Consider the following 24,976-nt stretch of genomic DNA (forward strand, 5'->3'; position numbering starts at 1 on the left):
TATTGTCTACCTTGCTACATTTCCATCCAACATCCGTGCTGCTTTTTCCATCAAATAAGCTGCAACTCTGCTACACACTGGCACACGCACATACCCAGCAAACTGCATCCGAGTAGGAGGAAGGGAGTCTAGCTTTGCCTTGAACTATCTCCAGGGCTCTCTTGTTACCCAGGCCTCCAAGTTATCTTTGTTGCCATGGAGACCACCTTGAGCACAGAGTCGATGTGTTCCAAGCAGAATCTTTGTTAAGAAGGGCCTCAAGGCCTTGGGTGTTGTGAAGGCTGCAGGATTTTAAAAAAAGAAATACTATCTCATTCCTAGGTTTTTTTTTTTTCCTCTCTCTTAGCTGCAGCAATATGTTCAGCTGAAAAGCAGAAAAACAAAGTAATGGATGCAGGATTCTGCCCTCATCTTAGTGCAACACATTGGTTTCATTCACACCAGCTGTTTCTCACAAAAAGTGGCCCAAGACATCTGTTCAGCAACTGGTCCAATCCACACTCAGTCCTTAAGGATAATTCTCCATTTAAGCGCTTTTTGAATTTTGATGTAAGATAATCAATGTATCCTTTTTTTTAAAAAAAAAGAAAGAAAAAGCTTCCTTTCATGGCTTCCTGTGCTGCAACAACTTATACCAGAAGAGACCTACTTACATAAAAAAAGAGACTAAGCTTTAAAGATGATTAAGGGCCTGGAGACTAAAACATATGAAGAACTCTTGTAGGAATTGGGTATGTCTAGTCTAGTGAAAAGAAGAACTATGGATGACATGATAGCAGCCCCTCCAATATTTGAGGGGCTGACACAAAGAAGAGGGGGTCAACCTATTTTCCAAAGGACCAGAAAGCAAGAAAAGAAGTAATGAATGGAAACTAATCAAGGAGAGAATCAAGCTAGAACTAAGGAGAAACTTCCTGACAATTAGAACAATTAAACAGTGGAACAGCTTGCCTTCAGAAGTTGTAGGTGCTCTATCATTGTTGCAGGGGATTGGACTAGAAGACCTACAAGCAATATGATAGCCAAAGTGATCTGGCCTGGCAGAAGCTCCCTACATCCGTTACCTACTCCTGCACTACACGTTGTCTAAAGCAGTGTTTCTCAATCTTGACAATTTTAAGGCATGTGGACTTCACCTCCCAGAATTCCACAGCCAGCAATGCTGGCTGTGGAATTCTGGGAGTTGAAGTCCACATGCCTTAAAATTGTCAAGGTTGAGAAACACTGGTCTAAAGCATCAAGCTAAAAAGTAAGGGGCATTGAGTTCAGGTCCTGCCTTAGCCATGAAATCCAGCTGGCTGACCTTGGGCCAGTCACCTTCTTTGGTTATTCGGGTTTTCTCCCGCGTCAAATTGGAATAAGACACTCTGCCATGGCTAGGGTAGGTTCAGTGTTCTTCTCAGCTATTTTGAAGCGAATTTGAACAACTTTCGCTTTAACCACTAGAGGTCACTTGCTGCAGGTCAGCTACCAGGATGCTCTTCGTTCGAGGTTCATCCTTTGTTCCTCTATATACATACATACATACATATATACATACACACACACACACACACACACACACACACACACACACACACAGAGTGGGGCAAAAAAGTATTTAGTCAGCCACCAATTGTGCAAGTTCTCGCACTTAAAAAGATGAGAGAGGCCTTAATTGTCATGATAGGTAGACCTCAACTATGAGAGACAAAATGAGAAAACAAATCCAGACAATCACATTGTCTAATTTGGAAAGAATTTATTTGCAAATTATGGTGGAAAGGGGGCGTTGTCTTACCTGAACGCCTTTTCTCAGCATGAAGATGTAGCATCCACCGATTGGGTAATCAAAGCCCTCCTGCTCAGATTTAGACTAAGACCAAACTTTAGCCACGCCTCCCTTGGGCGCTCCTTTCCCAGTTTTGTTGAGGCGAAGTGTTCATTAGGTCCGACACAGTAGCTCCTCCTGAAAAAAATCTGCCTAGACTAAGTGTTAAGGGTGGGTGTGGATGCTACATCTTCATGCTGAGAAAAGGCGTTCAGGTAAGACAACGCCCCTTCTCCAGCATGATAGATGTAGCATCCACCGATTGGGACATATCAAAGCCACCCGTGTCCCTGTCAGGAGGGAAGTCTAGGCTTGTGGCTCATGCGTAGAGACTACCTGCTGCAGAACCCTTCTGCCGAAGGATGCGTCTGAGGCAGCGAATTTATCAAGCTTGTAATGCCTTATAAATGAAGAGGGGGAAGCCCAGGTGGCTGCCCTGCAAATTTCCTCAATCGAGGCCTGAGTGGACCAGGCCGCAGATGTAGCAGCACTACGTGTAAAATGAGCAGTGATGCAAGGAGGAACAGGAAGAGACTGAGTCCTGTAAGCGTGAGAGATGCAGGCCCTAATCCATCTACCAATGGTTGAGGATGATACTTTCAGACCCATGGAAGAAGATTGGAAAGACACAAACAAGGCCTCCAATCTACGAAATGCAGCGGTTCGCTTCACATAGTGATGCAAAGCCCTGCGTACGTCTAATGTATGCCACAATCTTTCAAGACGGTGAGAAGGTCGCAGACAAAAGTCCGGAAGAATCAGATCTTGATACCTGTGGAAGCTAGTATTGACTTTCGGAATGAAAGAAGGGTCCAATTTTAGGATCACTCTGTCATCCAGAAAAACACAAAGATCCTCCCTGATCGAGAGTGCAGCAAGTACCGAGATGCGTCTTGCCGAGGTGATGGCTATCAAAAAGGCTACTTTCAATGAAAGGAAGTGTAGTGAACAAGATCTGATGGGTTCAAATGGTGAACTGATAAGAATCTGAAGAACCCTTGGCAGGTCCCATGTGGGATATCTGTGTACTACAGGGGGACCTGTCTTAACGGCTCCCTTAAGGAAGACTGTAACAACTGGATGATGAGATAGCTGTACCTGATCCTCGCAAATGAGGACCGTGGATAATGCTGCGATCTGCCTATGGATGGTATTGTGAGACAGTCCCCTGTTTAGTCCGTCTAAAAGGTAGTCCAATAATATCGGAATGGTGCTAGCCAGTGGGTTGACCCTCCTGGTGTTACACCATGCACAGAAACTTTTCCACGTGGCATCGTAGATCCTGTTAGTGGAGGGACGTCTGGAGGCTTGAATTATAGCAATCACTCCAGTCGAATAGGACTGTCTAGTTAAGCTCTCCCTTTCAAGTGCCAAGCGGCTAGTTGAAGCCACTGCGGGTCCAGATGTTGGAGCTGACCCTGACTGAGGGAGATGCGATCTGCTGAAATCTTCCAAGGTGGGGAGATCGATAGATCCACGAGATCTGCAAACCAAGGACGCCTTGGCGACCAGCAAGATTAATTCTGCCCCCTCTAATAGGAGTCTCCTGATGACAGCTGGAATCAGGGGAAGTGGAGGGAAGGCATACAGAAGTCCCTTGGGCCATCTGCTGCGTAGCGCATCCGTTCCCTCCGCCCCCCATGATGGAAACCGCGTGAAATACCTGGGAAGCTGAGCATTTGTTGGGGAAGCAAACAGGTCTACCCGAGGCTGCCCGAACCTCTCCGATATTTCCCTGAAGAGGTTCGGTTCCAATTGCCACTCCGAGTGGTCTATCGTCGCCCTGCTTAGAGAATCTGCCTGACAATTCTCCTCCCCGGAAATGTGTTCTGCTCTGATGGATTTCAGATGGGATTCTGCCCACAGACCCAATGCTAGGGCCTCCTGCATGAGGGACCAAGATTTGGTCCCTCCCTGTCTGTTGATATGAGCCTTGGCTGCGACATTGTCCATCATTACCAGGACATGATTCCCCTTCACTATGTTGGAGAACTGGCAAAGAGCCAGGTGTATTGCCCTTAGTTCTAGCCAATTTATATTGTGCGTGAGGTCGTGCTTGGACCATTGACCCTGAGCCATATGTGCGCTCCCCAACCGAACAGACTGGCGTCCGTGGTCAGGATAAGTCTGTGAGGCTCCTTGAAGAATGTCCCCTTGTGTATGGCGGGTGACCCTCACTATCTGAGTGACTGTAGAGTGTGGTACGGAACTCTCACCTTCCGTGTGGAGGCACTCATGTTCCGCTTCTGGAAGGGAAGCAGGAACCATTGTAGATGTCTGGAATGCAGACTGGCCCACAGCACTATTCCTAGGCAAGAAATCATCTTCCCCAACAGCTGTGACAACTGGACAAGGGGAACTACCTTCTCTCTCTGGATCTTGCAAACTAAGGATCTGATACCGTCCCTGCGTTCCTGGGAGAGGTAGACCTTGCATAGGTCTGAATCTATCACCGCCCCTAGATGCAAGATCCGAGTGGTAGGGGTGGTGTGGCTCTTCTTGAAATTTACTGAGAAGCCGTGTCTCTGAAGTGTCTCTATTGTGGTCTGTAGATCTAGTTGAGCAGTGTGGAATGAACTGGACTGGATGATTATATCGTCCAGGTAACATTGTATTCTTACCGGTATTAATCTGAGATGTGCCGCTAATACTGCCAGTATCTTTGTGAATACCCGTGGTGCCGAGGATAGACCGAAGGGAAGTGCCCTGTACTGATAATGTCTGTTTGCATGGCAGAAGCGGAGGAATCTGCGATGATGTGGTCTGATAGGAACATGAAAGTAGGCTTCTGTCAGGTCTATGGAGGAGAGGTAATCTCCCTTCCTGACACTTGCTAGAATGGACTTGAGGGACTGCATTTTGAACTTCCTGTAGATTAGGAAGCGGTTGAGTCCCTTTAGATCTAATATCGCTCTCCATCCCCCCGAGGGCTTGGGAACCACGAAGAGAATGGAATAGAACCCTTTTCCTTTTTGTTCTGGAGGAACTGATTTTATGGCTCTTATTTCTAATAAGTGTGATATTGCTGTGTCTACTAGTTCGGCCTTGTGTGCGTGTCTTGAGGCGGGGCACTGAAGGAAACGGTCTGGTGGTATGGACTTTAGTTCTAGGGCTAGACCGAATCTTATGGTCTCTCTCACCCAGGTATCGTTTGTGGTGACCTCCCAAGTGTCGCTGAACAGGGTTAAGCGTCCGCCTATGGGAGGGTCCAATCTGGCGTCACTTAGACCTTCGCAATGGACGGCCTCCCGCCCCTCTGAAGGGTCGCTTGGTCTGGAACTGACCCCTGGCTCCTGAATTCTGGCGGTCCTGTTGGCGATTCTGTCTGGGGGAGAAGGATCGGGAACCTCTGGGCCAATCCCAGGACTGCTCTGATCGAAAGGGCTGCCTCCATTCCCAAGAACTTCTGGCCCTGAAGGACTGCCTGCGAAATTCTTGTTGAGATCTCCTATCCGTCTTCTTGGACGGATGAGCTAAGGTTTTTCTCTTATCCTTCCCTTCAACCAGGTACGGCTCTAGGATTTGGCCAAATAAATTCTTGCCACTGTAGGTGTCTGTAGCAAGACGCCATCTTGACTTTAGGTCAGCCCTCCACTGTTTCAGCCACATGAATCTGTGGGACGCAACTGTGGCTGCAATAGATCTGGCCAAAAATTTGGTGGAGTTGAGGGAAACATCTGACATGTATTCCGCCGTTGTTACTAGTTTACCTAGAGTATGTTGTGTGCGTACCTGGTCTGGAGGAATTAATGCCTGTAGTTCCCGGAGCCAGATGATAGAAGTTCTCGCGAAAAAGGACGAGGACGAAGACTCCCTGATGGCCCAGGCAGAGGCCTGGTGAGCCCTGCGGAGAGAAAACTCAAAACGTTTATCTTCCGCCTTGAGATGTTCGGCCATGTCTCCAGGATGTGGAGAACAAAGATGTTAATGGAGCGTCCACTGTAGGAACCTCTAGAAGGGAAGAGAATGCAGAAGATACATTATACAATCTCTTTTCTGTGCTGCTAGGAGAGGGTAGGGTGGCCAGTGAGGTCCACTCTTTTTCCACTGTCTCGTGGAAATCAGCTGGACAAGGAACTTGTTTTTCCTCTACCACCTTTCTAACAAATAAAGGGTTTGACTCTTGTGTAGACGAGGTAGATGGCTTGGGTTCCTGCTCCGAGGCCAGGTTGGCTGTTGTGCAGGCTTTTAACAAAAGAGATTTGAATAGGTTTGGATCAAAAAGCCCCAATGTTGGGGTTGGATCCTGAGTTACCTCCTCATCCTCAGACATAGGTCCTTCAGTTGTCACCAGGTCAACAGATTCAGTCTCCCCAAACTGAGATGAAGTCTCAGAAATACCTGAACCCGCTGACTGGGGACGTCCAGTGCGGTCTACGGGCAAGGGTGGAGAAGGTGAAACCTGTGAGGGACCAGCTGCTAAGGAAGAAGACATGAATTTATTGAAGGCCTGGTGCATAAAGCTCTGAAACTGTTGAGCCCATAAGGATCGCTCAGCTGAAGGCACACCAGCAGCGGTGGTCTCAGGAGTATGCGTACTAATGTTAGCAGGAGAAATGGAAGGCCCTGGCAGAGGGGATGTAGGGATATGTTGTCTAGGGGCAAATAGACTGACCTGTTCAGTTCCCCCTTGAGGAGACCCTGCCCTGGGGGCTTGATAAGACGGCACCAGTGAGGGCTCATAAGGTGAGCTGGCCAGAGAAGCAGGGGGAACCAATTCAGCTTCTCTGGACCTGAGCCTTTGTGCTTTGGAGAACTCTTGCTCCAGTGCCTGGTGTCTCCTCGAGGCCTCTCGCTCAGCAGTCTTGGAGGGTTCTTTGGTTGATAAATGCTTGGTTTTAGCTTTTTTCTTCCCCCCTGTATTTGAATCAGAGGATCTGCGTTTTGCTTGAATGGGGGGAATATCAGAACCCTGCAAAGCCTGAGGAGACTCACCATCTGCCATTGTGCCCAGGCTTTCCAGGTAGGAGAAGCCCTGGGATGGGGGTAACTACGCAGATCAAGTTGTCCGGGAGGGAAGCTCCCCACGCCCTAAGACAACCACAATGGCAAACAGCCAGAACAGCTGTCTAAAACTGTCTGCTGGGCCCTGCCGGCAGAGCGCCGGGAGCTAAATAGAACAGGTCAGGAACCCCACAATTTAAGATAATAGGTGTTATTATTGTTATTATTATTTTTATTTTATTTTATTTTTGTAATAAATCTCTGAGAAGCAATGCGTCGAAAAAACAATAGCTAAACCCCCAAGAGGACCCAACGCAGTGAGTCACTAATGCTAGGTCTGAATTGGAGGCAAACAGCAACCTTAAAATGGCGACCATGCCCAGCACCAAATTCAAAATGGCGGCCGCAGGTCTTCTTTGCGCCTAAAAATGGTCTCTCCTCTTAGTCAGAGCTGTAAGACAGCTTCTCCGGCCTCGTCTTTGAAGTCCCCGTTCAGGCAGGCAAAAAGACGGAGGGAACCTTACACACACTTCCCCCCTTACAGCTATAAGGCACCACAAACTACTTGCGATTCTGCAGCCTGGGGGAGTCTCTGTGCGATCCTGGATAGAGCCTCATGGCCATGAGGCAAGAGAGAAGCTCTGGTAATCGGCTGAATTCTCCAGAAATGCTGGCAATAAAAATTGTTATCAGACACAAGGGAAGCCTCCCTCGGTGTGCTGAACAGATACTCTGAGCTGAAAGCCGCCTCAGCGGCAAAGCTCCTACGATCCACGAGGCCAATTAGGCCCTCTGGAAAGCAAATCTCCAAGATTGCTAATTCACTATCCTTTACTAAAAAAACAAAAATTATGTAAAGAGTACACTACAGGAAGCTATATTAACAATCCTAATGCTACACTATTTAAACTAACAATTGCTGAGGAGCTAACAAAACTGTGTCCTCTCTGAGCATAGACTAAGACAAACTGGGAAAGGAGCGCCCAAGGGAGGCATGGCTAAAGTTTGGTCTTAGTCTAAATCTGAGCAGGAGGGCTTTGATTACCCAATCGGTGGATGCTACATCTATCATGCTGGAGAATAAGTATGTGGTCAATATCAAAAATTCATCTCAATACTTTGTTATATATCCTTCGTTGGCAATGACAGAGGTCAAACGTTTTCTGTAAGGTTGGCACACACTGTTGCTGGTATGTTGACCCATTCCTCCATGCAGATCTCCTCTAGAGCAGTGATGTTTTGGGGCTGTCACGGACTTTCAATTCCCTCCAAAGGTTTTCTATGGGGTTGAGATCTGAGACTGGCTAGGCCACTCCAGGACCTTGAAATGCTTCTTACGAAGCCACTCCTTCATTGCCCAGGCGGTGTTTGGGATCATTGTCATGCTGAAAGACCCAGCCATGTTTCATCTTCAATGCCCATGCTGATGGAAGGAGGTTTGCACTCAAAATCTCACGATACATGGCCCCATTCATTCTTTCCTGTACATGGATCAGTCGTTCTGGTCCCTTTGCAGAGAAACAGCCCCAAAGTATGATGTTGCCACCCCCATACTTCACAGTAGGTATGGTGTTCTTTGGATGCAACTCAGCATTCTCTTGCCTCCAAACATGACGAGTTGTGTTTCTACCAAACAGTTTTACTGTGGTTTCATCTGACCATATGACATTCTCCCAATCCTCTTCTGGATCATCCCAATGCTCTCTAGCAAACTTCAGACAGGCCTGGACATGTACTGGCTTAAGCAGGGGGACATGTCTGGCACTGCAGGCATAGTGTGTTACTGATGGTTGCCTTTGTTATGTTGGTCTCAGCTCTCTGCAGGTAATTCACCAGGTCCCCCTGTGTGGTTCTGGGAGTTTTGTTCACCATTCTTGTGATCATGTTGACCCCACAGGGTGAGATCTTGCGTGGAGCCCCAGATCGAGGGAGATTATCAGTGGTCTTGTATGTCTTCCATTTTCTAATTATTGCTCCCACAGTTGATTTCGTCACACCAAGCTGCTTGCAGATTCAGTCTTCCCAGCCTGGTGCAGGTCTACAATTTTGTTTCTGGTGTCCTTCGACAGCTCTTTGGTCTTCACCATAGTGGAGTTTGGAGTGTGACTGTTTGAGGTTGTGGACAGGTGTCTTTTATACTGATAACAAGTTCAAACAGGTGCTATTAATACAGGTAATGAGTGGAGGACAGAGGAGCCTCTTAAAGAAGTTGTTACAGGTCTGTGAGAGCCAGAAATCTTGCTTGTTTGTAGGTGACCACATACTTATTTTCCACCATAATTTGCAAATAAATTCTTTCCAAATCAGACAGTGTGATTGTCTGGATGTCGTGCCTGGCAAGGCCGATCCATACAGGGACTCAGGGAACAGGCTCACCCGGTCTCTGCACCGCTTCCTGACTCCGGGACGCTTCCTGACTCAACCACGTGTCCCTTCGGCGTCTGGGAGCGACCTCGGAGGCTGGGCTGTGATGGCTATGCTACAGGCCACCATATGGTCATAAACGTGCGCCTCATCTCCTGATGACATCATCATCATGCGCCTCGCCAGGCCGACACTAAACAAGCATGAAGGAACTGGATGATTGCGGCGGTCAGCTCGCTGGCCATATGGGACGGTTCCACGCCACCAGATGGACTGGTGGGGGCGGGGTGCAGGCAATTAATGGACCAGATGCTGGTTTGGTGGGTGGAGTAGGAATTGAGGGTGTGGGGTGCGGTGGTGGACTATATACAGCACTGGGAGCAAACCACTCCCAGTGCTGACTTTGTTCCAGACAGAGTGAATAAAAATTACCGTTGTCGATCGTACCTGTTTGCCGGCTGGTTTGTGAAGCACCAATCCAGGACAACCTGACGCTGGATTTGTTTTCTCATTTCGTCTCTCATAGTTGAGGTCTACCTATGATGACAATTACAGGCTTCTCTCATCTTTTTAAGTGGGAGAACTTGCACAATTGGTGCCCCACTGTATGTATGTATGTATGTATGTATGTATGTATGTATGTATGTGTATGTATGTATGTATGTATGTATGTATATATATATGTATGTATGTATGTATGTATTGTTTTCTGAGGTTTTCGCAGGTGTTTGTATGTAGGTCTTTGGTTATTTGGGTTTTCTCCCGCGTCAAATTGGAAGTGTCTTGGCGACGTTTCGACAAAGTCTCATTCGTCATCTTCAGGCTGGTATTTTCGGCTTCGTGCTTCTAGGAGCAATGTGTGATCGTAGCTGTTTCTTCCTTTTAACTGCCAGTGGGGGTATGAACTGATTGGATGAGAGCTTGGCTGTGTTCTGATTGGATGGAGGTGTGTTCTGATTGGTTAGGAGCTTGGCTGTGCTCTGATTGGATGGGGGGCTGGCTGTGCTCTGATTGGATGGGGGGTTGGCTGTGCTCTGATTGGTTGGGGGAGTGTTCTCTTTGGGTGGGGGCTTTGTTGTGCTCAGGTTAGTCTGAGTTGCATGGGGATGTGAGATGGTGAGCTGAATTGCTATTGTTTGGCTTCGCGTTCATGGTCGTGCCTCATCTTCATGGTGGGTGTCAGTTTACTTCATGTATGGATTGGAGGGGTTTAAAGTGGCTAATGATGCAGCTGTGGTCTGGCTTCTGGTTTGTGGTTGTGCCTCATCATCGGTGTGGGTTTGGGTTTGCTTTTTGCGTGGACGTGTGATGGTGACATCCTGTGTGGCTTTTGTGAGTGTGGGTCCGGTGTCATTCTTTGTGTTAGGGACTCGTTTGTCAATAAGGGCGGGTTTCCAAATGGCTGGTAGGCGGGAGGTATCATCTCGTTTGTTCATGCTGTGTGGGCGTTTTTCTATCTCGATGGCTTCTCTGATTATTCTATTATTAAAGTGCTCAGTTTTGGCGATAGTTCTGGTCTTTTTTAAAGTCAATTTCATGTCCTGTGATTTTAAGGTGTTGGACCAGGGAAGAAGTTGGTTCCTCTTTTTTGACTGAGTTCTTATATTCCTCAATGCATGCACTTATTCTTCTGTTGAAGAAGAATTCTTCTTATGGGCTTGTAGGCTGGTTCCAGATTGATATGTTTGTTGATCGACCCGTTTGTTGAATACCAGGCTTCAACTAATTTGTGTGCGTGGCATGTGGTGGCATGGCCAATGATTTTTGTTCTGTCCCAGTTGAACTAGAGTTGCTTGGTGCCAACAAGGACTGAGATCAGAGATTTGTGGCCATGCCAGTTGACTGCTAGTCAGTGCTCGTAGATTGCTTTTAGTTGTTGTCCTGTTTGCCTGACATAGAATCGATTGCAGTTGTTGCATTTGATCTTGTAGATCAAGGGTCTCCAACCTTGACAACTTTAAGATTTTTAAACTTCAATACCAGAATTCCCCAGCCAGCATGGGTGATTGAGGAACTTTGGGAATTGAAGTCCACAAGTCTTAAAGTTGCCAAGATTGAAGACCCCGTTATAGATTTCATTGCTGTTCTCTTCCTTCAGTATTTTATCCTTGGTTCTGGACAGCTCTTGTCGGAGTGTTGATACTGGTTTGTGAGCCAGCATTATTCCCAGTGATTGTAGAATTCTGACCAGCATTTCTGACATTCCTTTGACATATGGCAAAGTTTGTTTCCACGCTGAGGCTGGTTATGTGGTATGACACAATTTAGGTGATGTGCATTGGATTGTTGTTGACTGACTGGATGTTAATTATTGGTGTCATTCAGCAGATCTTCAGTTTTGTTGATTTAATTAGTTTTGACAATTATCACCATCAGTCTGCCTTTGTCTGTCAGTAGGATGACAATGTTTTCATCTTGTCTGTTTTTTTAACGCCTTCCTCAGTGATTTCTCACCCTGAGACTAACAAACAGGATAGATATACTTATATACAATGTACTGTTTAATTCAACAAGGTAATACATAAGGATATACCAAGCAACTCCTGAATCTTGTCTGTGTTTACAATTAATCATTTTCAAAGCAAGGTTATTATAGTAAAATATATAGTAAAGTGTGTGCTCTGATATAAGCCCTTCTATTTCATTTTCTGTTGTGGTAAGTATTGAAAAAAATGTATCAGGTATTGAAAAAAATGTATCAGATCCACTCTGTAGTTAAGACATGGCTGAAATTTGTGTCCACATCGATGCCATTTGCTCCTCCTTGGTCCAAATCTGTTTTTGGGGATACAGGTAGCCCTTCATTTATGACCAAAACTGAGATCAGAATTTCCATTGCTGAATAAGGTGGTTAAATGAGTGGCACCCAATTTTATATCCTTTTTTCCCACAGTTGTTAAGCAAATCACTGCAGTTAAGAGAATCACATGGTTGTTAAAGGGAATCCAGTTTCTCCCACTGATTTGGCTCACTGGAACAGTCTGAGAAGGATGCAAATCATAATTACATGACCCTGGGATGCTGCAACCATTGTAAATACATGTTGGTTGCCAAGAGCCCAAATTTTGATCATATGGCAATGTGGATGCTGCTATGATTGTAAGTGCAAGGAACAAGTCATAAGTCAGTTCTTTCAGTGCCATAATTTCAAGCAGTCACTAAATGAATGGTTTTAAGTCAAGGAAAATCTGTACTTACAGCACATAGCCGCATCACATATGTTTATAACACTGATGCTGACCCAGTAGGTGGGAGTTGATATTTTGGAATAATAATTTCTCTGTCCTACCTACTAAATAAAGAATTGGCTCCAGTGTTTGAATGTGGATACTGAAGAGTACACTTAAGGATAAATATATTTTATATATCTTATCAATTTGCAATATATTCTACTCTGCTGCAGTGTTTCTGAATCATTTTTTTCCCTCAGGACCCCTTCCCACTTTTAAAAATTATGAGGGAGCTCAAAAGAGTTTTTGCTTGTATGGGTTACATTTATTGATATTTACTATGTTAATTTCTTTTAAAAAATGATGCATTTGCTGCCCTACCTTTGCTATTATTTTTCAGCATAGGCCAACACATAATTTTGATTGCCCCACTCCCAAGAGGGCCTTGGTGACTTCCAGGAACCCTAGGATTACACGTTAAGAAACACTGTACTATTGTGTTATGTGCAACACAACCCATTGTGTTTACTGTGTCTTGCTTTCTAAACATTTTGATTCATTTCCCATCACTTTTCCCATACCTTTTAGCTGTGCCAACAGGAAGAATGTAATTAGTCCAGCCCATTTGGCAATAAACTGTTCCAACAGTATTTATTAGGAAATAATTACAGTATAATAATGTGGTGATGGTATTAAGATAACACATCTATCTCCCAATGGCTCAGACACAAGCTGAAACAGTCGTGTTCCAAGCAATTTAATGCTTCATAGCACAGCCCCGTAATTTTAGGGACAACTATCCTCAGGATAGATTTACAGAATTAGCATTTACTCATTCCTTTATTTCCATGCCATGAACAACAACAACAAAAAGCTGTACCTATTGAGGTTCTCCCTGTTAATCCACTTTAAGACTCAGAAGGAAGTCTAGCAGCTCGCAAACATTTGCAGAGACCCGCTGACAACGCTAAGAGGTGGGGGGGGGCTTTCTGCTCTGCACGTGCGCCCCCGACTCACACTCTCCTTCCCCCCCCACCCAAAAAAAAGGATTAATAAAAAGGAGGAAGCCGACCGAGAAGACCTTCCAGCTCTCGCGACGACTCAAAAGCCCGGCGGAGGGGAGGGTAAGTGGGCAAGCGCGTTGGGCTCTGGGAAACGAAGCAAGCGGAGAGGGGAGGGAGGAATAAAAATCGCAGAGTCCTGTGGGTACGAGGGGGGGAGCAGGAAACGGTATTCTTGCTTGGGGAGGGAAGCTTCCGGTTCCGGCTGGGCCTGTGAATTGCAGCCTGGCAGTGCCCCCCTGCCCCCACCCGTGAGGGAGCAGAAACGCCCCCCCGCGTATCCTGGGGGTAAGGGCCGGGCCAGGGGGCTTCCCCCCACTCCAATCTTGCTATCCAAGGACCAGCCCCTGCCTGGGGCGCGGAGGAGGCTGGGGCAGCGCCACACACCGGTAAGTGCCACCCTGGAGCCACTCTGGCCCTTAGATTCCTCCCCCTCCCCCCCACACCTGATCCCGAAGGCGAGATAAACCCCCTCACAGATACACCACAGCGCGCGGCTTCGGCTAACTTCCGCTCCCTTTAACAGCCCCACCCCAGCTATTCTGCGATCCTGACTCACCTCCCCTTTCCAGCACACGCTGCTTTCCAGCGTCGCCGTTGAGCCTGGCGCCCTTTTCCCGTCTTGTCCCTCTTGCTTTTTTAAGAGCTGGCCCCGAACCGAAGCCCGCGCCTTGTCGTGGTCTCTCCACGCCAACCCGACAAACTTGTGTTATAATCCTTTATCTTAGCTTGTGCTCCTAGATCGAGCCCGAATTCTGCCGCCCCCATAACTGAATAAACTACTGTCCTCCCATTTCATCCTTAAGCCACCCAGAGTCACGTACGGGCGGTCCGCGGTAGAGATCGAAAGGATAACTGGATACCATATTCTTTTTCATAAAATAAATATTTTCCATAAGTCTTCATCCAGCCTGTACCCGTATTCTACTGTAGTCTCCCTAAATCCAGCCTGTAAGTGTACAGTAAGCCACTTTTTTACACAGAAAGTTGCAATTTTGCTACTTGCCTCAAATGTTATCTCCACCCCACCTTTTTTAATTGTCTGCCAGCTCTTGAAAATTTCTAGGAATGTAGGATGGTGTTGCATATCTAATCGGATCTTTGGTCTAAAAGTAAAATTACTTTTGTCTATAACAGCTATCTTCATCCTAATGCTTAGATGTATTGGGTTGCAACTCCCATAAATATTATGGTTCCTAGGAATGAATATATTTGCACTTAAATATGATTAAAGGCAACAAAGCTATGTTTCCTGTTTCTGCAATGGCATTGGCTCTTCAGAGATTCAGATGGGCATCCTTAGATAGCAGCACCTCCCTAGTTTAGATATTTCAATTAACAGGTTGCAGGAGGATATGCCTCTCAAATCAGCCCACAAGAATGTCTTACAATATTCTGCTATTACCCTTAATTTATTACCCTTAATTTTCCTGCCCACCTTATCTTTGTTATTGAAAAGGATATTTCAAATTCTTTCTGCCTGCTTTACAACAGATTTTAGACTTAAACCCTTCTTAAGTATCTTATTAGTGTCAGGAAAGTACATAAGTACACTGCATTTTTTTTAAAACTAACTATATTGGCTCTGTCTTACATTGCTGTGTGCAAGATGTTCTCATTTACTGTTAAGCTAAAATATCCCAAATATTCATTACATTCCTCTTACTCATTTTCTGCATGGTGTTATGTAGGCTACATGTACTTTTAAAGCAAACTTTCCTAGACTTTGATGGGAATAGTTATGCAACATTTTAGGAAGAGATTATTTATGTTGCTTTACCTCAGGGGTTCCTTAACAAAAGGTGGTGCAATTTTGCTTTGAAAATCTCCAAACTACCTATTGGTTGGTTTGTTTATAAGAAATATATCAATACAGATTTTTTTAACCTATAGAACTGAACAGGAGCAATAAGGAATACAGCATTCATCACTGGAAATTTGATTGAGCTTCTTGGCCTCCATACACCATTAATTTCCTTCTCAGTGTGTATGCTTTCTGTTGCAGGATGCAGCATGCACCTAAATGGATTGTTAGTTAAATTACTCTTCATTTACTTGTTAGCTACATTATACTTTCATAACTTCAAACAGATTTGTTTTGAGAGATAATTTTGGCTTAGTTTGAATTGATCAATAGTTTAAATACTTCCTTATTTTAAATATATATTTTACTATAAGAAAAAAAAGTCTCTCTTCACAATACTTTTTAAAGGGTGGATTTTATTAGCTAAGTCCAGCCAGTGTTGTGAAATGATTTTTTTAAATTATTCAAAGAGAAGCTTACAATGAAGTATAGGTAGTCCTTGACTTATGACCATAATTGAGTTCAAAATTTCCATTGCTAAGCAAGACAGTTGTTAAGTGAGTTTTGTCCCATTTTATGACCTTTCTTGTCACAGTTATTAAGTGAATTGCTACAGTAGTAAAATTAGTAACATAGTTTTAAATGAATCTGGCTCATGACCTGGGGATACTGCAACCGTCATAAGTATGAGTCAGTGGCCTAGTGTCTGAATTTTAATCATGTGACCACATGTATGCTGCCATGGTTGTAAGTGTGAAAAATAGTGATAAGTCACTTTTTACAGTGCCATTGTAATTTTGAATGATCATTAAACAAATGGTTATAAGTCGAAGCCTATCTGTATATATTACTTAACTGCCAACAGAGGAAAAGTAAAAATAGAACTAATAATTCTTGGTTTTTACTCAGAGTACATTTCAAATATTGAGGAGTTCCCATCCCTCACTCTGTTTTAAGTTGACCTCTATGTTCTACTTCTGCAGAATCTATTGTTTTTAAGAGCCCCAATCTCTTTTCATCTGCTTAAACTCAGCAAGACTCTCCAGCTATTTTCAGAGTATCACAATGTAAACTTTATTAGCACTTATTTTGGCCTCCCTGGCATCTTTTTCTTACTATGACTTACAGCAGTTCATTTAGTGACCATTTGAAGTTACAAAGGCACTGAAAAAAGTGAGTTAAGCAGCATCCTCCATGGTCATGTGATCAAAATTCAGACACTTGACAACTGATTCATAATGGTTGCAGTATCCAGGGTTAATGTGATCACCTTTTGTGAGCTTCAACAAGCAAAGTCAATGGGGAAGCCATTACTAACTTAATCACTGCAGTGATTCACTTAACAACTGTGGCAAGAAAAATCATAAAATAGGACAATATTCACTTTACGACTGTCTCATTTAGCAATGGAAATTTTGGGCTTAATTGTGGTTGTAAGTTGAGGGCTTCCTATATTTTGTTGTTTCCAAACTAACTTCACTGGATCTATGTAATGCAAACCTAAATTCTTCCTAATGAGGCATCATATAATTTATTTGATTTATACCTCACATTTTGATCTGAAAACTAGTTATACATGGCATTCCCTCCTCGGACCACTGATCAAGTAGATTTGGCTTAGCCTGAACTTGTACTTGATGTCAGTCCAATTCCTTAATCACTGCACCACACCTTTACTAATATTAATATTAATGTATAGTACAACATAAGGTACTTTGCTTTTTTGTCTTTAGTACAGCTTCTTTTTGACATTAAATAAAGGCGTTTGTACTAGAAGACTCCCTTTCAGAAAACTGGCCTTTGCTCACTCCTTGCTGTGACATATTCTTCTATCTGAGAATCCTAGCGACTGATTCCCAAACTTACATCGTTTGCATTATACCTCAGTGCACTTGCTAAAATAGGAAAAATGTGATTAATTCATCCATGTTGATAAAGTGGGTTGGAACTGAATGACAACATTTTCCAACCTCTTTTGTTTTTCATGAAGTACAGAAAAGGGTAAAGAAAGTGATAATTTGGGAGCCTTATTTGCTGAGACTTAATAAATAAAAGTTAAGGTAAATTAAAATTTATAGCCTTTTTTATTTGCATAAGCCCTGGACATAGCTTACAGTAAAGTTTAAATTAACTATAATTAACTGAAAATTAACTGAAAAAACCATTGAAGGTGAATTATTGAGCAAGACAAAGTAGATAACTTTGACAGACTTTTTACTCTAACTTTTCATCGGGCTTTGTATTGCTTTGCCTGGCTCTCTTTCTTTTAGCAAAGATCTCCATCTAGCTCACAGATTAAGCTATTAATGAATACAAGAAAGCATGAAAGCCACATGTAAATCACTGCATGTGACAACATCCATGCATGCCACTTGTTGCACGCACACATATAAAGTATGTTTTCTACATATATGAAGAAATGCGGCATGCCAGTATGTGTAAATGGGGAGAACACAGATATGTATGATGCTGCTGTAGGCCATGGCTTTTTTTTTGTGCTTACTCCATATAAATGACACATGAGCCATTTGTTAGTAATTACTTTCTTGTGTTTCATATTTATTTGCCATAATCATTTGCCATAATCATTTGCCATTTGCCATTCAGTTCATAGACAAATACAACAGTTAAAAAAGCTCACTTAAGATTGAGAAACATTTTAGCAATAGCACTTAGAGCAGTGGTTCTCAACCTTTTTAATGCCGCTACCCCCAACCGGTCATAAGTCGAGGACTACTCAACCGGTCGTAAGTCGAGGACTACTCAGCTGGTGCAGCACCGTTTGCAGAATGGGACTTTTGACGGGCTCAGCAGGGCAGAGACAGCCTGGACAATTCCTATTGGCTTTTGAAAGCCAATAGAATTAGACTCTATTCAAGAGAGTCTATTCTATTGGCTTTCAAAAGCCAATAGAATAAAAGGGAGTGGCACAGCTAAGGAAAAGGAGAAAAAAATGGTGGACTGCGTTGTTTGGCGACCCCCGTGAAATGGTCATTCGACCCCAAATGGGGTCCTGACCCACAGGTTGAGAACCACTGACTTAGACGGACGGTATATACCGCTTCACAGTGCTTTATAGCCCTCTCTAAGCAGTTTACAGAGTCAGCATATTGCCCTCCAACAATATGGGTCCTCATTTTACCTACCTCAGAGATTCAAACTGCAGGCAACCGGCAGTCAACAGAATTAACCTGTAGTATTGCATTCTAACCACTGCACCACCACAACTCATAATTTTGGAAATTATTTTGAGAAAATGCTTAGAAGCATGATCATAGAACATATCTGCACTTTTCCTGACTTTTGTAGCTGCCTCTCTGTATCTATCATGCAATTCCTGGAAAAGGGTTGACTGCTTTTAAAAAAGTTACAGATAGATACTGTGAAGCAGTATCATTTTTCTTTCGGGGGAAAAAAGCTGAGGCCACATCAAAACTGTAGTTTCATACTGAAATCAGATGAATTAATACCTTTCTTTCAAGACAGCAAAATATTAAATTAAAATGTAATTCTTTATGCTGTTCTAGTCCATTTTTCTAATATTTTACATGAACTTGGAAAAAAAAGGAGAAAGATATAATTGTGAAGATATTTATGAAGTATCTTGTGAGATATAAAACTTACGGTAAAATTAGCTTCACAGATTTGATCTATGAAACTTGTGTGATACTTGCTTTAATTCTTAAGTCCCACAGGAATTTCCATTGTAACATTTTTTTCAGCTAATGTTTTTCTAACTTGTACAGAACAAATTCTATATTCCACTATTAGTATTTTAAAAAAATTTTTTTGAATTTTTATTTATGTGCTTAAACTAAATATACTACAAACAAAAGATAAAAATCGCAACACTGTATAAGTGGGTATCAGCACTATACTACGATGATAACTTTTTAAATGGATGCACACATTTGTAATTTTGGATTCCCAAATATTTGTATGGGACAAACAGATACTGAATTTTCATAAGAAAACTGTCAGGGAATAGTGCAGCCAGTGTCCAAATGGAGTCAGAGACGCTGACACGAACTTGCAGTTTTATATAAATAAATATATTTACAGTAAATAAGAGAGGCAAACAGGAGAAGCAAACCATCACAGCAGGAACATCATGAGGTAAATTACAGGGAGCATGCACTGCACACAGAGGAAAACAAGGAAACTCTCCCTTTATTTATTCCAATTACACCAATTATAGCTCGGATTCTCTCATGCAGTGGACACCTTTCTTTAATCAATTAGCTATAACTGTATTCTTGTTATACAACCCTTAATTGCTCCAGCTATTAAATTTTTAAATATCTTAACACCCTTCTAATTTATAGCTGGACAACATTTAAACCAAATTGTTTCACAAGATCCTTGTGTTTCTATATACCCAATGGCTTTGTCATGAAGTCAGCCAAATTATCTTCTGATGAACAATAAATTAGGTCTATTACATTTTCTTTCATTGCTTCTCTGACATTACAAGAAAACACACCATACCATTGTGCGGCTGCTGATATGGATAACCTGTACCCAGTATACATATTTCTATAGTCTTTCTCCCCTTTCTCTAGGCCGTGCCCCCTCCTGGGTGGAGATGGAAGCCAATGCAGCAAGCGATGAGGGTGTGCATTTCCAGAGCTACCCTTTTGACTTCTTGGAGTTCCTGAACCACCAGCGCTTTGAACCTATGGAGGCCTACAATCACGAACACGCCAAAGCTGTTGCTGCCCTCCCTTGCCCACAGCCACAGTACGAATATGCCCAGCCACCAACAGCTGCTCCACCTGCTCATTTTGACCGCATCCCTGCCACTATTGGCACACCTAAACCCAAAGCTGAAGGCCCGTCCTCCTCCTCTTCCTCAGCCACTTCATCTGGGACCGTTCAAGTCAAGAAAGCTGAACCAGGGGGCCCTGCACCACCTCCACCCCCCCAGCAGCAGCAACCGCCATACAGTACTCCAGCCGTGGTGCAAACAGCAGGCCAGCCTCTCTTTGACAGTACAGCAGCTGCAGCTGCTGCTGCGGCAGCTTACAACACTCCTCAGTGGGGCATAGTAGATCTTTCTGGCCACCAGCATCTCTTCAGCAGCCTGAAACGTGGGCAGGCTCCCCCACCAACTGCAGCCACCGTTACTCCTGACAGTCAGGCAGGCAAAGACGATAAGAACTATTTCCGTCGACTGAAATATTTCATTGATCGGCGATTCCCATGTGGTGTGTGCCAGAAGTCATTCAAGCAGTCATCCCATCTTGTTCAACACATGCTGGTGCATACAGGCGAACGGCCGTACGAATGCACCACCTGCGGCCGTACCTATAACCACATCTCCAGTCTCATCCGGCACCGCCGTTGTCACAAAGATACTGAGGATGCTACTGCTGCTGCCAATGCAGCGGCCGCTAATGCAGCAGCTGCCAATGCAGCGGCCGCCAATGTAGCAGCTGCCAACGTAGTGGCCGCCGCTGCCGCTGCTGCTGCCGCCGCCAGCATAACAGCAACACCTGGCGCTGAGGGAGCAGGCCAGCCTCCTACCCAAAGCGGTAACCTCCAGTCAGTAGCTGCACCATCTGGCGGAACAGCCACATCTGCCCTCAGTGCTGCCATAGCTCAAGCCGAAGGTCCTTTTACCTGCTCTCTGTGCTGGAAAGTGTTTAAAAAGCCAAGCCATCTTCACCAGCATCAGATTATCCATACTGGTGAGAAGCCATTCTCCTGCTCTGTCTGCCAGAAGAGTTTTAATCGCCGGGAGAGCTTAAAGCGACACGTGCGGACACACTCAGACTTGTTGCGAGTCCAGTGTGGGGTTTGTGGCAAAGAGTTCCGGGATGCCTCCTACCTGCTCAAGCACCAGGCCACTCACGCTCCTCCTGGAACTTTACCTCCACGCCCCGAGTACAAATGTGACATCTGTGGCAAGGGCTACGTGGCTCCCCAGAATCTACTACGTCATCGGCAGCTCCAACACGAGGGTGTCCAGCTGTCCAAGGATGGCACCAATACCTTGCCTTATCTGCCACCAGGGGCCTACCTCCTTCCACAAGACCCACAAGGCACGGGCTCTGAGGGAGACACCAAGCCAACCTCCTATGGTCTCTTGGGTGCCCACCCCTTGCTGGTAGGGACAGCGGCAGGCAAGAATTTCTGCTGTGGGATCTGTGGCCGTGGCTTTGGACGACGGGAGACACTAAAGCGTCATGAGCGGATCCATACAGGTGAGAAGCCTCACCAGTGCGCAGTGTGTGGGAAGCGTTTCCGTGAATCTTTTCACCTCAGCAAACACCATGTAGTGCATACTCGGGAGAGGCCGTACAAATGTGAAATATGTGGGAAAGTGTTTGGTTATCCCCAAAGCTTAACTCGGCATAAACAGATTCACCGGTTACAGTTACCTTGCTCTTTACCACCCATGGGACCCTCCCTAACTCCCATGGGCCCTTCTCTCCCTCCACCCCCTGAGGGACTAACGTATGGCTGTTCTGACTGTGGAGAGCGCTTTCCTGATCTTTTTCATGTCATGAGCCACAAGGAGGTCCATGTGGCCGAGAAGCCCTACCCTTGTGATGTCTGTGGCAAATGTTTTGGTTTCATTGAGAATCTCATGTGGCACAAACTTGTCCACCAAGCTGCTCCTGAGCGACTTATACCACCAGATGAAACAGCAGCTGCTGTCGCTCCACTAGAGAACGGGCTAGCTAGTGGTGAGAACATAGCGTCTTATGAAGATCATCCGACCTTGCCAAGTGGAGAACGTTTCTCCTGCTCTATCTGTGGCCAGACCTTCAAGCATTTCCTGGGACTTGTGACCCACAAGTATGTGCATCTGGTGCGTCGCACGTTGGCCTGCTCGGTCTGTGGACAGAGTTTTGCTGGAGCTTACGACTTGCTGTTGCATCGTCGCACACACTTGCAAAAGCGGCACTTCTCTTGCCCAGTCTGTGGCAAGCGCTTCTGGGAGGCTGCCCTTCTCATGCGTCACCAACGCTGCCACACCGAGGAGCGCCCATACCGTTGTGCTGTCTGCGGGCGTGGTTTTCTGCGTTCCTGGTACCTGCGTCAACACAAAGTGGTTCACACAGGTGAGCGTGCTTACAAGTGTGCCCTCTGCAACAAGCGCTTTGCCCAGTCATCCAGTCTGGCAGAACACCAGCGTCTTCACGTAGTTGCCCGGCCTCAGCGTTGCCCAACTTGTGGCAAGACCTTCCGCTACCGTAGCAACCTTTTGGAGCACCAGAGAGTCCACCTGGGCGAGAAAGTCTACCGCTGTGACCGCTGCTCCAAGAGCTTCTTCTATCTGTCATCCATTCTGCGTCACCAACGCTCCCACGATGCTAAGCGTGAATTGAGATGTGGGGCGTGCCTCAAGCTCTTCAAAGACCCCAAGTATTTTAGCAAACACCTCCAAGCCCATCAGGGAGGACGGCCCTTCAAATGCAGCACCTGCGGAGAAGCCTTCTCCAATACTTACGGCCTCAAAAAGCACCGCCACATTCACAAGATGGAGCGCTTTGCTGCCATGGGGGCCCATAAGGAACAGCCCTAATGTTGGAATAGTAGCAGCAGAAAAAAAAATGGGTGGTCCGTATCTTGGTACTGTAGGATGGGACATGCAGCTACTTCCAGGTTTCTGTTGAGCCAAGATGGCAAGGCATTTCCATGTATAGAATATAAGATGTGCTTGTTAGCAGTGAGATGCTCCAGTTGGGCACTAATTTGGAAGAGTCATCCAATCATAAAGTCACGAGAGGACAAGCCAGGTAGAGGCAAGAATGAATTGTAAAGATAGGGTATAATTAACAAGAGGTAGTCGCCAGTTACCTGCTAGATTTCTGCTCTCTGACAGAGTATCTTGACCACTCTGGATTTTTTAACTAATTGTCTAGGGAAAGGGAGATGGAGATACCAATCATAGAAGTGACCTTTGCCTGTCAAGCATGGCCACGGTGCTGGGGGATGGAAGTTTCTTCCTGTTTCTGAGCAAATGGGAACAAATAAGGTTATGGTGGAATGACATTTTTTTTTTCATTTGAAGCCTCCATTCTGGAATGGAAACCGTATATGGCATTCCAGTTCACAAGAAGAGATGGTGCTTCCTGTAATCCCCTAGAGAGAAACGTTAGACCCAATTCATTCCTTTGGGAATGAGACAGGAAGGACCATGATACAGCACTTGAGGAATGTCCACCAATCTTTTGTGTAAACTCAACTATGTAATCTGTATTAGGTAAGCCTTGCTTGCATTCTGAGAGAAAGACTTTAATTAGTGTTCCTTTCTTCATATGTATAAAGAAAATAGGCTAGTTCTCAATTTTTTAAGACCTGGGAGGTAGTGAGACATGGCTGAGGATAGTAGAAAGTTAAAGAAGTCTGCTTGAATTGTCTAGTGCAGTGGTTCTCAACCTGTGGGTCAGGACTCCATTTGGGGTCGAACGACCATTTCACGGGGGTCGCCAAACAAGGCTGTCCGCCATTTTTCCCCCCTTTTCCTTGGCCATGCCCCTGGTACCCGGTGATGTATAAGTGGTTGGGGGTCACCACAACATGGGGAACTGTATTATGGGGTCACGGCATTAGAAAGGTTGAGAACCACTGGTCTAGTGGGTGGCCCCTATTATCTAAATGCTGTTGTGCCATCACATTTCTATTATATTCCTGCCTCCAGAACAGTACCAGTTCATGATGCAATTGGAGGTTCACAAAACTGTACTATGGAGAAAAAAAAATTGAGCCCAGAAGGTTTCTAGTCAAGCTTCCCTGCCATGCCACTTTCCACATTTAGGGAGCACTGAATGTTAAAAGGCATTTGAAGTTGTTATTCTTGCCATTATGCACCTCTGAAGAAGCAAAATCCCAGGATAATTATAATGTGTGCTTTTCTAAATGTTCAAGTTGGCCCATCAGGAGTAGACAGGAAAGGCAAAAGTAGGCTAGGCTCTTTCCCCCTTGGATTAGCTCTCTTTCTTTGTGCTCAACATCCTCCCTAATCTATTGGACTCAATATAGATGAACTCATGTGTGAATAATACCTTACTTTGAGCCCTAAAGTGGAATGTGGGTTTGGAGAGAGTTGTGACTGTGTACATTGTTAGCCTTCCCTAATGTTAGCTTTCCTTCTGCCCGCCACTGAAAGTTGGTTATGAAACTGTGTGTGAGAGAAAAATAAACTTAATTGGTGGGTCTACCAGGATTGCACAATGCTTTGGCTGCTCAGCTGCTCTCCTGCATTCTCTGGTTTGATCCATTACCCTTTCCTAGTAAGACATGGTGTATCCACATTGTTCATCGAGCTGACTGCCCTGGCCTTGTAAACTCCATGGTTATTAGACTTGTATAGCGCTTCAGGTTTGACTCCAAAAAGGTACTTCAAAGCACAAACACAGCATCAGGGATTGTGTGATTGCTGGGGGTGTCTAAAAGTCATTCAACGGGTGTTGTGTTCATTGGGTGTTGTGTTCATTGCCCCAAGCATTCCGAAGCACCTTATCAAATCTGAAGAAATGCAAAGCCCCCTTTTATACATATTCGACACCAATCTGCATCTGAAGTGGAGAATGCTGGCCAGGCACGAATAAAAAGATCTTTGCAAATTCTCTGACTTCCCCCAATAACCTGTCTCCTTTCCTCCTCAGTCCTCCTTCAGAGAAATTGTAGACATTGCAGCACTCCTTTAAATAGACTGGAGGGGAAACTAATTTGCTAGATGCAACCAAAGAGTTCTAAAACCAGGTTCCCTTGTGTACAGGGAACACCACACAGGTAATTCCCTCTTCCTCCCACCTCCCCTTGTAACCCAAACTGACAGTACAACAGAAAGTAATTTCAGCATTTCCAC

The 24,976-nt window shown here is 44.9% G+C and overlaps 4 protein-coding genes across 5 annotated transcripts in view; 2 read left to right on the top strand and 2 right to left on the bottom strand.

The window, feature by feature from the left end:
- Nucleotides 1–7,833, bottom strand: part of LOC120304431 (actin cytoskeleton-regulatory complex protein PAN1-like) — a 28,413-nt gene extending 20,580 nt beyond the window's left edge. The window contains exon 1 of the mRNA XM_039334965.1: nucleotides 5,543–7,833. Within this exon, the coding sequence (XP_039190899.1) occupies nucleotides 5,679–6,755 (1,077 nt within the window). The 5' untranslated portion in view covers nucleotides 6,756–7,833 and the 3' untranslated portion in view covers nucleotides 5,543–5,678. The remainder of the gene's footprint in view (nucleotides 1–5,542) is intronic.
- LOC120304425 lies at nucleotides 1,957–13,316 on the bottom strand. The gene is made up of 2 exons (XM_039334945.1): nucleotides 13,169–13,316; nucleotides 1,957–5,654 (listed from the first exon to the last, which is right to left on the bottom strand). Exon 2 carries the CDS (start codon nucleotides 4,727–4,729, stop codon nucleotides 2,117–2,119), a length of 2,613 nt encoding a protein of 870 aa, XP_039190879.1. The 5' UTR covers nucleotides 4,730–5,654; nucleotides 13,169–13,316; the 3' UTR covers nucleotides 1,957–2,116.
- A 204-nt stretch (nucleotides 13,317–13,520) lies between these two features.
- ZNF865 (zinc finger protein 865) lies at nucleotides 13,521–24,900 on the top strand. Of its 2 annotated transcripts, XM_039334943.1 has the most exons (3): nucleotides 13,521–13,738; nucleotides 19,716–22,223; nucleotides 24,774–24,900. In XM_039334943.1, the coding sequence occupies exons 2-3, from the start codon at nucleotides 19,739–19,741 to the stop codon at nucleotides 24,842–24,844; spliced, it is 2,556 nt and encodes an 851-aa protein (XP_039190877.1). In that variant the 5' UTR covers nucleotides 13,521–13,738; nucleotides 19,716–19,738; the 3' UTR covers nucleotides 24,845–24,900. The 2 variants fall into 2 exon arrangements, with proteins under 2 accessions (XP_039190877.1, XP_039190876.1); XM_039334942.1 differs by lacking the exon at nucleotides 24,774–24,900 and having other exon boundaries at nucleotides 13,523–13,738; nucleotides 19,716–24,328.
- The window catches only part of CCDC106 (coiled-coil domain containing 106), a 47,982-nt gene continuing 47,781 nt past the window's right edge, over nucleotides 24,776–24,976 (top strand). Inside the window, exon 1 of the mRNA XM_039334966.1 lies at nucleotides 24,776–24,900. The gene's annotated coding sequence lies outside the window, so the exon portion shown is untranslated. The remainder of the gene's footprint in view (nucleotides 24,901–24,976) is intronic.

The sequence above is a fragment of the Crotalus tigris genome, unplaced genomic scaffold, assembly GCF_016545835.1.
Source record: "Crotalus tigris isolate CLP2741 ecotype Arizona unplaced genomic scaffold, ASM1654583v1 scf7180000017639.5415321, whole genome shotgun sequence".
Lineage (NCBI taxonomy): Eukaryota > Metazoa > Chordata > Lepidosauria > Squamata > Viperidae > Crotalus > Crotalus tigris.